Raw genomic sequence first — 14,902 nt, 5'->3', positions numbered from 1 at the left:
GGATTTTAAGTCAATGTGATGTCCCCCAGAAGCATCTAGACCCAACATTTATGCACTGGACTTCTGTATTCAGTGTGCCACCATGCAACTTTAGATGTAACATGTATTAAAAAGAAAGTAGAATGAGTTTTGAGATGCCTTTGCTATTATTTAAACCTCTAAGATCAGTTTATTTTGGCTGTTTTTGGCTGCAAATTCAATCTAAACTCAAAAAAGACTCAAAGCACACACCCAAAATCAGTGATGACACAAAAATAACAAAGCCATGTGTCTGCTTCTCCTTGATATTGTGCCATGCAGTTACACAAGCTCCTCCTCTGCTCTCCTCTCATTGGTCAGACTGTCAGCTCCTCTCGGACACTGACTTCTCTTCTCCTGATTAGCCGCTGAGGGAGTCACTTGGAGGAGCAGTTTGGTGCGGCTGTGCTGAAGAGCTGGAGAGATGACCATCGCAGTCTGACTCACTGACTTCTCTGGTTTTGCTGTGACCTTCTGACAACATGAGTGGAAATACACACACGACAAGTGAGTATGAGCTGCAAAAAGCAACTATTAAGACACCTATCTAAAGACAGAGTGAAGAAACTAGACGTGGAAGGAGTTTGTGTCTGATTATGAATGTTTATGAAGCAAATTATCTGTAAAACTTGTTGTATTTTTTACTTTTGGCTCATATTATAAGGCTGACATCCTTCTAGTCTTAGATAATAGATAATTATACATACTGTCATTCTATTTTGAGTATTTGAAGTGAAATTTTGTGCTGTTATAAAGCGACACTAGTCTGGTTTGTGTTTCTTATTATAGACGACTGTAAACTGGCTGAAGTACTGCTAACAAATACATTTCTTGTACTGGGTCATGCTTCTCTGTGATGTATTTTGGAGCTACAAGGTGACACTTGTAGGTCGTGAACATGGCTTCCAAGTTTACGCTCAAACTGACCCAGTAAGTCCTGAGGCATGTGCTAGACGGCCCTAAAACCTATTTCCAAATGCCTTCAGCTGTTAAAGGTTTTTATAAGTTTTGACCAGGTTAGTTAAATGTTTTTGTGTTTTGTACCAAGCCATGAATAGTTAAGAGTAGTTATTTTCTGGAGTATAAGTCGCACCAGTCAAAAAATGCATAGTAATGAAGAAAAAACATATATTTCACATATAAATCACATCTGAGTATAAGTCGCACCAGAGTATAAGTCGTACGAGCGAAAAAATTTATAATAATGAAGAAAAAACCCACATATTTCACATAGTATAAGTTGCACCTCTGGCCAAACTATGAAAACAGAGCAACTTATACTCCGGAAAATACGGAATATACATTTTTTTGTTGAGGCCAATTTAATTGAAACACAGGGCAAACATCAGGTCCACAGATATGAAAAACACAGTATAAATACATATATACAGCATTTTACATGCATGTTATGTTGATGTAACTGTTCAATATGGAATTAACACATTGTGCACAGTTATTGCGTTTTTGCTTCTCAATTATCGTACTCATTTTACAGTCATTTAGCTCATTTTGTATTGTCCCATGTTCACCAGCTTGAGTTTATGATCATGTTTGGCTCATTTTACTCTGATTACTGTCAGGAGAACGGTGTCATTGTTTATTTTTCCCTGTAATCCTCTCACTGTGATGACTCTGGAGTGACAGCCTAGTCGCGGTTGTTAATTCGTTGTTGTTTTGTGGATGTTTCCTGGACGTGAAAGTGCTGTTCCAGCCCAAATCCAACCCAGGAATGTTGAATCATCGCGCTGACTAATGCTTCCCCTAATATCGAGTGCTCTTAGCCGATTAGGGCCACTGCACAAGTCCAGACAAAAATCTGCTGCCTCTAATGGGATTGTACGTCTCTATCCAATCAGGCGCTGCTCACTGGTGGCCCACAGACACACAAACCCACATTCAGAGTCAGGAGGGGATAGAGTCAGTCCCTCTGTGGTTTCATGAGGCTCAAACATATCAGCTGTTGCCTTCACCACGACCGACCCCATCTGTTGCTGAGCCCGGCGCTGGTGCTGCTTGTTGTGGAAATGAGCCAAAGCGCGGTCGTGTGGACAGACTGTGGATGGGCCAGATGCTGCAATCTCACTGCAACAGGACTGAAACCTGACGACGGCTCGTGCTGCTGTACAGTACAGACATATACAGCTAAATGTGGGTGTACAGTTTGAACAAGACCAATAAGACGGCACATTACTCACATTTATACTGACAGACTTTTATCAGTGCAGTTTAACAGTAAAAGTGTTTCAGCGCCGCATGCTAACTGACCGTAGACCTAAATCAGGGGATCAGAGCCATTTGGACCCGGTTTCCACAGCAAAGAAAAAAAAACACTGGGAGCTGGAAACACTTTTTGACAGCTAAAATGAAGATAACGCTGTGTATACTGTTTTTACCTTTACTCTTTGTATAAACAACTATAGTACTTGCAAATTATCTGCATAAACATTTATTGTCCCTGGTTAATGGGACTTCTGCTCCTGAGCCTCTGCACAGCGTCTGCATTGAGATTGTATGAAGTCACTTTGATGTTTCTGCAGGACTGTAGCTGTCGTCTGTGAGGCGTGAGGCTGTTTGTTTGTAACATAGTTCATGGTGAAGAACAGCTGCTCACAAACGTATCTGATTTTCTGCACAATTTCACACTTGTTAAAGTGCATGAATAGATGTTCTGAAATATTAATGAACGACTCTTTCATATATTCGGCCACAAAACTCATATATGTCTTTGAATTTGCAGACGTCATCCATTTCTTGAATAGATTTTTCCTCAGATCAGCCTCTGCATCAGGCCCGAAACTGCTTTTTTTCTCTCTTTTCCCTCTGGATATTTTTCAACAAAGGCTGTGTGTTTATTTTGGAAATGTCTTGTGATAAATGCACGGTGTTTTGTCGTGTACCGGCTTCCACAAGTGTGATGCTTGAATGAAAATATAATTATAAATGAAATATCAAGATCACAATTATCTTCTGATTCAGAACTACAATCAAGAAATAACTAACACAAATACACTTCAGTTAAATACTTAATTTATTTTCCCAAGCTACATGGAGCCACAGTGTAAAGACGAAAGAGCCGCTGGTTGCCGACCCCTGCCCTAGATCATTTGACAACTGGAAACGACTGGCTCTGAGTTGATTAAAATTAGTAATTTTTTGCACAGTCTTGGTATAAGAAACAGTAACAGCTGAAAAAGTAAAGTTATTACATATCTGTGATGTTTTATTATTGTGTCATCATAATAATGGTGTTTTCTGCAAAACGTCACTATTATGATGAGAAGAAAGAGAAAATACTCAAATTCTTTAATCTCTTTTTTTTTTTTTTTAAGAATTATATTTATCATGTAAATCTGACTGTAGAAATTATAGTGAAATTGTTAAGCTAACACATTTTTGGCAAATCCATTTATCAGTAAAATGAGCAGAACCAGGTCTTTAGGCAGTTTTCAGTAGAGTCCACAGAGACAAACCTCACACTGTACATGGATTGATCACTTTTAAATAGTTCATTAAAACGCACAAATTACCTCATCATTATCTGGGTCAGCTCCAGAGGGACTGTGGTTAAGACTTTTTCCACGCTGCCAATTCAAGACCTAATTCTACTCAACGAGCTTTAGCTTTTGTGGGAAAACCGCTTTAGTATTTCCAGTTGTAAAATATTAATTAGCGCTGCCAGTAGTCGTGTTTCAAAAGACATGCTTAAATTTATTATTCAAATCAGACGCAAGTGCAGCGTGCAGACAATTTTCCAATGTGACCAACATAAACAAATATTCTGAAGCTGAATTAGAGTTGTGTCGGGATGTACTCTAAGGAGAAATACCAAACAAACTGTCTGGAAAACAATAAAATGACTGGACAGGCTGTAATCTTGACCCATACTGTTCAAGTTTTGCTTTTTCACTTCAATATTTTGGATGTGAAAATTATCGTTGTGAGAAATCCTAGAATAAAAGTGACACTGATGCATTGAAGGACCACCTGTCTGCTCACTTAACCCGAGCTATTTTCTTTCTATTTCGAGGCCTTTGAAAGAAAAGACATGGAGGGCGGCTTTAAAGATTGAAGGCTTAAACATCTTCAGTGAGCTTTAACCAGCAGCTTCATTATCTGCCCAATTACAGTGCCATTCCTCAAGGCCGTAGACAGTATTAATTACCACAAGGGCTGCAAACTGTTAACAGCCTGCTGGAAGAAGGCTGGGGTCGATCTTTAGCTGGGAGCAAAGATAAAATAACAAGATAGGCTTTTTATCTAATGAGACCCTCCCCTGTGCTGCGTTCACACGGTGTGGGAGATTCAATCGCTCCATTATGCTCTTATGTATAGGCTGAAACATCTGAGAGCTCGTTTAACGCTCATCTGAAAGCTTAATGTCTCTGCATGACATGGTTTATACACTAGAATCATTGTCGATAAAGATCTTGAGGTTGTTATTCATTAAAAACCTCAGGAGTAATTTGGTCTCATTCATGACAAAAGGTTCATTCATTTAATATTGTGGTTAAGATAAGTCATAAAGATGAGTTAAGAAGTGTGTTCGATGTGTCACTACATGATTTAAGTGGGACTGAACTTTTAAACTCTGACGACAACCACATTTCACGTTTCACATTCCAAAGAGCTGCTAAACTAGACTCTGACTTGTTCCCAGTTTGTCAAATTGTTCTTAAAGCTCCGAGCTCCTTAAACCAAAAACAGATAAGTGTCGGCCTCTGCAGGGGCGTCACTAGACTCTTTTTACTGGGACACGTGCCCCAGTCGACTGTGCCCTGGTACAGAAGAACCAGATCATGCACAGGATAAATATAAGAACATGAGGCGTGCCTGCTCCAGTTTACTGCATATACGTACAGATTATAGGTCACAGTTCTGTTATAGTGATGCACGGGTCAACTGGAAACAGAGGATGGTCAGACAGTTCAATAAGAAATCTACAGCAGGTGTGAGCGGGTCAGGTCCAAACACTCATCCACTTTAATGTGACAAGTCTGCACAATAAACGTCTCTAAGAGTTGGCCCCGTTTAATCAAATAAACTTTAAATAAACGAGGGCTGCGGACGCTTTGACTTTTTGCATCTGTGTGTGTGAAAAAAGCCAGAGAAAAGAAAAGCGCAGGGCTCTTATGGTTGACCCCGTGATGTAGCTCCAAAGGTGAAGGAGTTAGAGGCTATAGGACCTAGGAGCTAGAATCTATGATCTGACAAGACAGTGAAGAGAAGAGGAGGGACGGGGTCTGGAGAACAGTGTGATTGGCCTAACAGGTATCCACACTTCAAACTCCGCTCCTGCAGCCAGGTGTTTGTGATCAGAAACACCTGATCTGCAGAGGTGACTGGAGGCACGAGACACTTAGAATTAGGGGTGTTTGACCAGAAAACTGCAAATTTACCCACTAAAGTTACCATAAAATGACTAAAAACAGTAGATAATGTCATTCAAAGACCACATACATAGCTTGGAGTAATTTTAATTTAGTTCCACTGCTAAAACTTGGCCCAGTAAAATGCAATTTATAGTCGAACATGAGCCCTGCCAGTCTCTCTCCCATGTCACGGCTGGCTGCGTGTCCATGTGAAATAAAATCACAGCGCCTGAAAAGAGCCAGCCAGTCTATTCTCACTGCGTCAGCTCAAACAAGTGTAAATGCTCTCATGCCACTCACTGTTGCCTGGTGCCAGCAGCTTTGGCCATTTGATACACAACTTGAGTGTGTTTAAAGCGTCGGCCAGTGAAACTACTTATATTACACTGTATTTATACTGTAATGTGCAAAAGCTTATCATGTCTGGTTAGGTCCAACTTCAGACTAAAGAAGTTCCATGACTGGAGACAAAGCAAGAACCCGTAGTTTTGTTGACTTTTTTTTGCAGACTCTGGAGGATCTACACTCCTTATTAAAATTTTAAGACCAGTTGAAAAATAGCTAGAATTCACATTTTGCACTGTTGGATCTTAAAAAGTTTATAAGTAGTGTTTCAAAATAGAAATAGAAATGGGAGTAAGACAAAAAAAAGGGGGGGTAATTCATCGCAAACAGACATTAAACTGAAAAAGTCTGTTCATCAGCTCGTCAAAAGTTCAAGACCACATCTCAAAAAACCCAAAAACCTCCTAAAATAGAAATAACATTTTCAGAAAAGGTTTCAGTAGTTTGGACACTGTTGGACCTAAATGCAATTGAGAACATCTAAATCCAACTGAGAACATTTGCGGTTGGACGGCAAAGGAGGTTTACAAAAATGGACACGAGTTCCAGACAGTTGCCTCTGTGAAGCCATTTTCACGAGTTGGAGCAACATTCCCACGAGTCTTATGGAAACACTCGCATCAAGCACGTCGAAACAAATTTTTGAGGTGATTAACAAGAATGGTGCAGTAATTTTTTGAGTTCTTTTTTGAGTTCTTTCTATTTTAGGTTTATTTTTAATTTAGTTTTTTAGATGTGCTCTTAAACTTTTGATCAGATGATGAACAGACTATTTCAATTTAATGGTTGTTTGCAATAAATTACTTACTCTATTGTTTTTTGTCTCACTCCCATTTCTTCTTTTTGCATTTTGAAGCACGACTTAGAACCTTCTTCAGATCCAGCAGTGCAAAATGTGAATGCTTGCAATTTTTCAACTGGTCTTAAAGTTTTGATCAGGAGTGTACGTCTCTCTGGCCTGGGGACGCCTTGGGGACCCACCGAAGGAGCTGGAGGATGTGTCTGGGGTGAGGGAAGTCTGGGAGTCTCTGCTTAGACTGCTGCCCCCCGGCCCGGGATAAGAGGAAGAAAATAGATAAATGGACTAGTTGAATATCAATATTTGGCTGTTGTCGTAATGTAGTTTAACAATAAAACCTTTGTGAATTAAAAAGTAAACACATAAAAATGAGCAAATTTCCCCAAATCATTTCACGACTTCCCCCGTAGTAGCCCCAGGACGTCTGACTTTTCTACAGCACTTCATCCTTAAAGAGGCTACAAAGCAGACAGCACTCGACCGTCCATTTCCACTCGTCTCATTTCCTCGGCTCTTCACGCTGCCATTGAGGGAGTCTCTTATTCTAAACCCGATTGGACGCCTCCCTCAACACTCAATTCCACCGCCAGGGCTGTTTTCAAAAGAGTGATCTCATCCGTTTGCACAAGGACAGCGAGTATCAGGAAAGGCCTTGGCGTACGCTGAAGTAGTCAAACAAACTCTGTATTAATCACTGTGCTGGTTTTCTACTGAGAGTTCAATGTTACTGTCTTTATCAAACGCTGAGAACTCTGGCGTTTTCCATGTCTTAAAAGAAGACGCATTGAAAAGTGCTGGGTTTTTTTTTGTCCTGACCTTCGCAGTCACACACGAGAGCTCACGTTTTCACCAGGGGACTGTTGGGGTAATGGAGCTGTGTGTCACACCGTCTGTAGCGTTTACCGAACAAATTAATGTGCCGTTCTGCTACGAAACGAATAATTTCTTAGAGCAGACGTTCAAAATATGGTTTTATGTAAGATATCTTTTCAAATTTCATTGGCAGGCAACTTCTGGTATCTATACGGTTTGGTCAAAGTGCATTTATTATCAATTTAAGAACAAAAAACAAACAAAACACGTGACAGCTGATCACGATAATCAACTGCAATATCTCAAATGACAAAAAGTTTGTCTAAATCCTGTTGGTTTTGTCCAGTCTGTCAAACGCAGCGCTGTCGTGATCAGTCTAAACCCGTCCTCGACCTTTGGGGACTTTTCCAAACCCTCAAAATTTGTCTGTCAGCCACAATAAAACCAGCCACTGCCAAGTCGTACATGTCCACTGTGAATCCAGAGACTTATCTCCCAGAAGACACATCTGTAGCGACGCTGGGATAAGCGGGACAATCCACTTTTCCAGGGTTTTAATAACATCAGTCCAAAATAAAGACACCATGGGACGTTCCTAGAGAGAATGAAGATATGTACTACTATCGTTTTTACATTTCCAGCAGTTATTCTTCTGTAATTAGCTCATTTTGTGCAGCTTTAATGGAGTAAAATGAAATCAATGAATAATTTTATAATGAATAAGCTTAATTCTAGCATCTCTTGTAGCCTAAAGGGCATGTTCATCTAAAGTAATTCTTATAATCTGCGTAGTAAAATGACTTGTTTAGAGTTAAAATAAAGTAGAATTATACTGTATGGTCTTACTGCATCTGTGTGCATGCTCAAACCGCAGTTCTTCTACCACCTGAGTCATCTTTTTGCATATAATTTGAAATGTTTGTTGCTGTTGTTGGTCATTTTTAGTCGTTTCCCCCCATTTTGCCGTCTCTATATGAAGCGGGCAAACTTAGAAAATGGAAAGTGCTGGAATTCCCCAGATTCTGATGCACTAAAGATTCCGGTTTCCTGTTAATCTCAGCTGCATTCTGGCTCTGTCTCATTCATGGCCTTTTCCTTAAACTGGCTTTAGTCCCGATCTTTTACATCTTGTCTTTGTCCCTCTGTGAATGGACGCTCTCTGTGCTTGCCCCGGGACAGTGGAGGCTGGGTTTGTGCGACTGTGGGGAGGGGGCAGAATGGCACACAGACATGTCCGGTCTGTATCAGTCTGTTTTACTCATTATAAGACCATCTGCTTTTCTCATCTGAACAATGAATGTTACATTCTCACGGCTGAACTGGCTCAAATCTGTGCTATAGGTCAGTTCTGCTCTTTTGCCATTGGATGTTTTTATTTGCACGTGTTGCATTTAGGGCTTGGTAGTTTTTTAGTAGTCACATTTGACTGAGATCTCATTATTTAAAATCATCAGTGGAAGGACTGGTGCTTTTGACAGAGACTAGAGATGTGTCTGTCAGCGTGTTTTTGGGAGCAGAGTTCAGACTTTGCAGAAACAAACTTAACATTTTTGCTTTAAATGACACTGATCAAGAGTCTGACTTGTTAATTAATTAATTGTTAAGTTAATTAACTTTCAAAAATGGGTTGATGAGTCTTTTTGCTGTAAAACAGTAATAAATGTATGTAGTCAGGACCATTTTGTAAGGCAGATCACTCACGAGCAGTCCAAAAACAATCACTCAAAAAAAGTCGCCACCTGGATTTAACTAAGCAAATACGTCTAGGTTCAGAAGAATGAGGTCAGCTGACACCTGAATATACTGAATGACCAGGTTATTCCATCAATGGATTTTTTTCATATTCCAAGATGACAATGCCAGGATTCTGCAGCCCGACTTCTGACAAATACCTGCAAACATAGTCACATCACCCCGGTTCTGTGCTCCCTCCATTGGCTCCCAGTTCGTTTCAGGATTGATTTTAAACTTTTAATGTTTGTTTTTAAAGCTCTGCATGGTCTTGCACCTTTATATCTTTGCAAGCTGTTAACGGCTCATACGCCCAACAGAGCTCTGCGGTCGGCCAGTCAACAGCTGCTGGAGGTCCCCAGAACCAAAAGGAAACAGTGGGGTGACCGTTCATTTTCTGTGGCTGGTCCCAGACTTTGGAACTCTTTGCCCCTAGAGTTACGCTGAGTCACTACTTTGTCTCTGTTTAAAGCCAAGCTAAAGACTCATTTGTTTACAATTGCCTTCAGCTAATGACTGTTTTTTATTGTTTGTTGTTTTGTATATAGAATTTTTGTTCTTGTTGTTGTTGTTTTTACATTTTAATGCACTTGAAAAGCACTTTGGTTCAGTTTTTGCTGTTGAAAAGTGCTATACAAATAAAGTTTGATTGATTGATTGATTCATGGGGCTCAAATTGTGAAAGAGTGGTTCAGGAGCATGAGACATCATTTTCACACATGGATTGTCCACCACAGAATCCAGACCCCATTGAGAATCTTTGGGATGTGCTGGAGAAGCTTTGTGCAGCGTTAGACTCGACCATCATCAATGCAACATTTTGGTGAAGAATTAATGCAACACTGGATGAAAATAAATCTTGTCACGTTGCAGAAGCAAAATCGAAACAATGCCACAGCGAATATTAGAGTGTGTGACCTTTTTTGGGGCCAGACAGTGTATATTCTCTTACTGTCTTGATATTTTGACTTTCGTGTGCTGAAACGCCCTGGTGGTGGACAGACTCTTTGCTGTCACTAACCAGAGGCTGTGAGGTCATGAGGCCAGGGGAACCCGCATTGATCAAGACTCTTTAATGGAAATAGAACTGAACAGGGAAGACAAATCAATACGTGAATAACCTTTGGCTCTGTGCAGACCTCAGGCTTTAAGTGGTAACGATCAATGCTACGATCAATTATCATTAAGCAGTGCATAAAAAACATTAGTTAAGCACTTTGTCTCATTTTATTCGCTGGACGATCTGGACTTTTATATATTTGCCTCCCGTTTCTCAAACATAGATCAAGACGCTGACTTCTAACACTCGACGACGTCCTGCTTTGTCAGCACTGGACCCTTCACTCCTCTTGACTCTGGGCAGTATTGTGATTGTGTAATAGTGACAAAACTGGGTTGCATCACACGCACACACAACACACATGATTTACATGTTTTTAATTGGCTGCTATTTTCCTTATGCTGTGAGTCTCCGTATCAGTGTTTGTGCACCTTAGATTGTCCTCAGTGCAGCACATTTGTCTTTTTGAACAGACTAATGAGTGACGTGGAAATAAAAGGCTAAAATATTGTTGTACATTTACACAACCATGTAACAAATCATCTTATGTCTCAGATAAATACATTTTGTTGCTATTGTTCCAAAGTGAAAAGTTAATTTGTGATCTTTACCTCATCTTAAGACACATTTTCGGGCCTTGCTGTGGATTTTATCAGTACCAGTATCACCAAATATCAATATATCAGTTTAGTATCAACTCAAAAACTTCACATTGGACCATCTCGGTGGTTTAGTATTTCATTTAACTACACACAACTACACACACATGGTTGGGATAAAGAATTGATCATCCAATTTTTTATGCCCAATCTAATTTTTAGAGTCCAGTTTAGCTTTTGGCCTATAAAATCTACTAAAAAACTATATTATTATGCATTAAGAAAAGTGAAATGAGGAAAAATAAAGGCGCTTGTCACCCTCTTCGCCCTCTGTCCCTCCTCCTCCTCCTCCTCTGAACCTTCTCTGACTGAGCTCTGCCCTGGAGGAAGGATGTCAAACACACAGCACCGGGCCTGTCCTGTCTGTGCTGAGCAGACACAACCTTAACCCGCGTTATCCAACATTAAAGTTTGATTTTGTTGTGATGGGACACCGTGGTTATGTTAAAGAAATGTAATTTATCAATTAACGGTGGAGAATCCCAAGAATGTGGCTAACGTAAGCGTCTGAGTGTCTGTTCTTCATCATTAAACGCTCTTAGCACTATTCCCAGTTTAGACCCATTTTAGCTGAGTTCTGCTGGTAAAATCACTCCTAAATACTAAAGATTCCCAACTGTATGGCCTATATGTGTGTGGAAAACTGTGTAATGTTCATATGTTTCATTGTATTTCCATTTAATATCACTTCCTAACCTCTTTAAACGCTTATTCTTCATTCTGTTTTGTTCCTTTAATTCACAGTCATTATCTCATTGATGCTCGTGAGTTGGAAAATTGGATTGAGTGATTTCTTAAACGAGATTAGTACATAGTAAACTGACTGACCGCATGGTTTCGAGGTGGTTAAAGTGTGCAAACATTATTAAATCAGCTCTATAGTTTAGTTTGAGTCATAATATTAACTGTTCTGTTGTGATTAAAGCTTCTGCAGTCGCTCAATCAATCATCCGTGTGAGCTCAAGAGAAAAGATTTCCACTTGTTTCTATGTTTGGATTAAATGTTGAGGACAAAAATCATGACCATTTTAGGCTTCAGACAAAGTACGGAGGATTTAATAAGATCTAATGCAGCTAAATGTCGCCCCCTGCAGGTTTGTGTTACTCAACCACACTTGTACACCACTTTCTGCTGAATAATTCTGCCTTTTCTTGTCCAATTTGTCTCAGCCTCACACAGAAAACATGTTTCTGCAATTACTGACTGTATGAGAAGAAACATACATGAATAAATCTACAAAATAATTGATTAATACAGTAGTTCTCTTCTAAATCGTGCTGTTCTTTTCCAGCAGACACAGAGCACAGTCAGAGGAAGGTCTCAGACATGGACGCAGCTCAACAGCTCAAGCTTCGAGAGAGACAGCGCTTCTTTGAGGAGGTTTTCCAACATGACGTGGATGTTTATCTGTCGTCGGCCCATTTGAGCATCAGAGATTACAAAAGACGTGAGTTTGGCGATGTCCTGACGAGAACATCTGCCTTAAGTCCTATATCAAAGCTGCAAATGAACCAACAGCCAATAAAATGTGACAATAATCTGAGAATAAACACCAACATAACACATAAACCTGCAATCGACATGTAGGTCTGTTAGATTTAGTCACTTCAGGTCAATAGTCAGGGAAGAATGAGCAGGACTGAAACATCATCCTGACCTCTCTGACCATAACTGCTCTGTCTTTTAATCTATATTTGTTTTTAAATGTATTTTTAATCATTTTACATTGTTCTATTTGTATTGTGTATGTGTGTATATGTGTACGGCGACCTTGAGAGCCTTGAAAGGCGCCTAACAAATAAAATGTATTATTATTATTATTATTATCTATGAGCTGCTAAATAAACTTCTATAGGCGTATCTTAGTAAGTCCTTGTTGTTTTTGTCTTTTATCTCATGTACAGCTAATCTCTTAATTGTGTTGTTATTCTCTAATGATTTTATTAGTGTCATAATCTTGTGATTGTTTTGCAGCACCGATTGGCAGCATCTCGTCTATGGAGGTGAACGTGGACCTGCTCGACCAGATGGAGCTGATCGACATCTCAGACCAAGACACTTTAGATGTTTTCTTTAGCTCAGGAGAAGAAACTGTCCTCACTGCCCCGATCACAGGTATGAAACGACTGAACGCTCATATTATACAGGGTTAGTTTTATGTTTCTAAGTCTTTGTTTCATTCAAATCAGTGCAAAGCAGCAATAACAATGAGGAGGTCTTCAACAACGGGCTCTTCCAGCACGTCCTCGAGGGCCTTGATTCCAAGTCCCGAATGTCGTCCACGTCTTCGGTGTCCTCGGGGGACAGTCAGAACATGAACGCCAACGGGATGCACTCGGCCACAGAGGGCTCCGACGATGAGGAGCAGAGCGGGACGCTGAAGAGGAGGTCAAAGGTCACAGAGAACAGAGCTCTGTGAGTCACTGCAGAGTCGCAAACTTCAATGGACTTAAAAAAGTCTGTCCTCAACCTGAGCTGTCTTTTATTTTTGTATGTATTTCACTGATTAATGGGTCACATTGTGTAAAAAGCTGTGCGTTGACTTAATGTAAATAAAATATTTGACTTGAGTTCTGACAGTTTAATTCTAGCAGCAGGATGTTTTTAAAGGAGAATATTTTAGGACTTTGTAGTGTCAATAAAATACTCACATGAATAGAGACGAATGTGAGAAAGTCAAAAGTTAAATTTGAGCAAATTATTTTACTTAATAAAATACATGATTGTCAGATGTTTGATTATTTCAACTCTTGAGTTTTTACCATAATTTTACATATACATACATGTATTATATTTGTTTTGACTTGATGAAATGTTCCCAAAATAATAATTTAAAAAATGATTTACAGTTTTTTTTCAATCACTTTGGTTTATTTTCTGAAACTGTAAATTTGGCAAATCTTTTGCTCATTCAACTATTCACACAAGACACAAAGCAATTTGTAATATTTGAAAAACTAAACTTTATAAACAAAATGTCTTGTAAAAAGGACACTTTTAAAATATAAAATATAAACACAATCATCAGATTTATAAAAGTATATAAGCCTCCTCCAGACTCCAGAGACACTTCAGACGTGTGTGAGGGTCACAGTCTGAAGCTCCAGTGTCTCTGTGTCTGAGGTAAATCCTGTAAATATGTGGAAAATATTACACAATCATTTAGGAAACAAAAAAGCACAATTTTCAAATCTGTGCTTTTTAGGAGGTGGATATAAACTGTCTCTGGATGAAAACCTGGTTCACACAGGTTTTCTCCACAGACGTTTTTAACATTTTGGTTTGTAGTGTTTTTATGTCTGTTGATAAAATACTTTCACATTGTGATTTCTTTGTTCAGTTTTGTCCTTTGAGTCTTTGGTCTGTGCACTTTGGTGAGTGCAGTGTTTAGATACACTATCGGACTATCGAACGTGCAAAGACAGAGTTACAGTTGCAGTGTTTAGACAAGTGATCGTTGTGTTTTTAGGCTCTGTGAAAAGTGTTTTGTAGTTTTGATCTGAGTTTTGATCTGAGTTTTGATCTGAGTTTTGATCTGAGTTAACTGTTGAAATGTGTATTTAAGGTTGTGCCAACATGAACTGAGCATTGACTTGTTGCGTGGTAAGTTTTGAAACTTACCAAAATTACATAACTTTTGGAACTTGACTAAAAAACATTCCTGCTTCATAATGTCAGAGTAAATTGTTGGTTCTGAAGCTTACCCTGGTGATTCAGCTGATGAACAAGAACTCACTTTATCCGCCTCATCTTCCGTTTCTTCTGAATAAACATTGCGTTTTTGTGTGTCATCATCGATTGTGCTGTTTAAAGTAAAACCTGAAGTTCTGCTCTAAAAAGAACAATATGAAGATTTTGAACAATGGAAACAGACAGAGAGTGTTTCACATGTAGTGCACGAGTCTGAGGTGGAATAAGCACAATCATATGCACATTACACCATTAAACAATCACAACGTAAAGAGTGGAAATAGTACTCCACCCTGACCCACTACAGACCACATGACCAGCTCCGCTCAGGTGGAGAGTCAACACCTCTCACTGTTTCCTATTATGACCAATCATATGTCAAATGTTGATAAATGTCACATCTCCTGACTGGCCCAT

The 14,902-nt window shown here is 39.4% G+C and overlaps 1 protein-coding gene across 2 annotated transcripts; it reads left to right on the top strand.

Moving 5' to 3' along the window:
- The first annotated feature begins 377 nt into the window (after positions 1-377).
- LOC117371134 (dysbindin) lies at positions 378-14,585 on the top strand. 2 transcript variants are annotated; one of them, XM_033966758.2, is made up of 4 exons: positions 378-525; positions 12,087-12,242; positions 12,770-12,910; positions 12,985-14,585. In XM_033966758.2, exons 1-4 carry the CDS (start codon positions 501-503, stop codon positions 13,212-13,214), a joined length of 552 nt encoding a protein of 183 aa, XP_033822649.1. In that variant the 5' UTR covers positions 378-500; the 3' UTR covers positions 13,215-14,585. The 2 variants fall into 2 exon arrangements, with proteins under 2 accessions (XP_033822649.1, XP_055077797.1); XM_055221822.1 differs by having other exon boundaries at positions 395-525; positions 12,090-12,242; positions 12,985-13,277.
- Positions 14,586-14,902: the final 317 nt, after the last annotated feature.

Source organism: Periophthalmus magnuspinnatus, chromosome 5 (genome assembly GCF_009829125.3).
Source record: "Periophthalmus magnuspinnatus isolate fPerMag1 chromosome 5, fPerMag1.2.pri, whole genome shotgun sequence".
Classification (NCBI taxonomy): Eukaryota; Metazoa; Chordata; class Actinopteri; order Gobiiformes; family Gobiidae; genus Periophthalmus; species Periophthalmus magnuspinnatus.
Note: the sequence above shows the minus strand (reverse complement) of the source record. Positions and strands in the feature narration are given on the sequence as shown.

Bases quoted from the DNA above. Each gene is read 5' to 3' on its own strand.
- LOC117371134 (XM_033966758.2), top strand. From the start codon at position 501: ATGAGTGGAAATACACACACGACAA. The intron at 526-12,086 runs GTGAGTATGAGC...GTTCTTTTCCAG, and splicing joins TGGAAATACACACACGACAA to CAGACACAGAGCACAGTCAG. The intron at 12,243-12,769 runs GTGAGTTTGGCG...ATTGTTTTGCAG, and splicing joins CATCAGAGATTACAAAAGAC to CACCGATTGGCAGCATCTCG.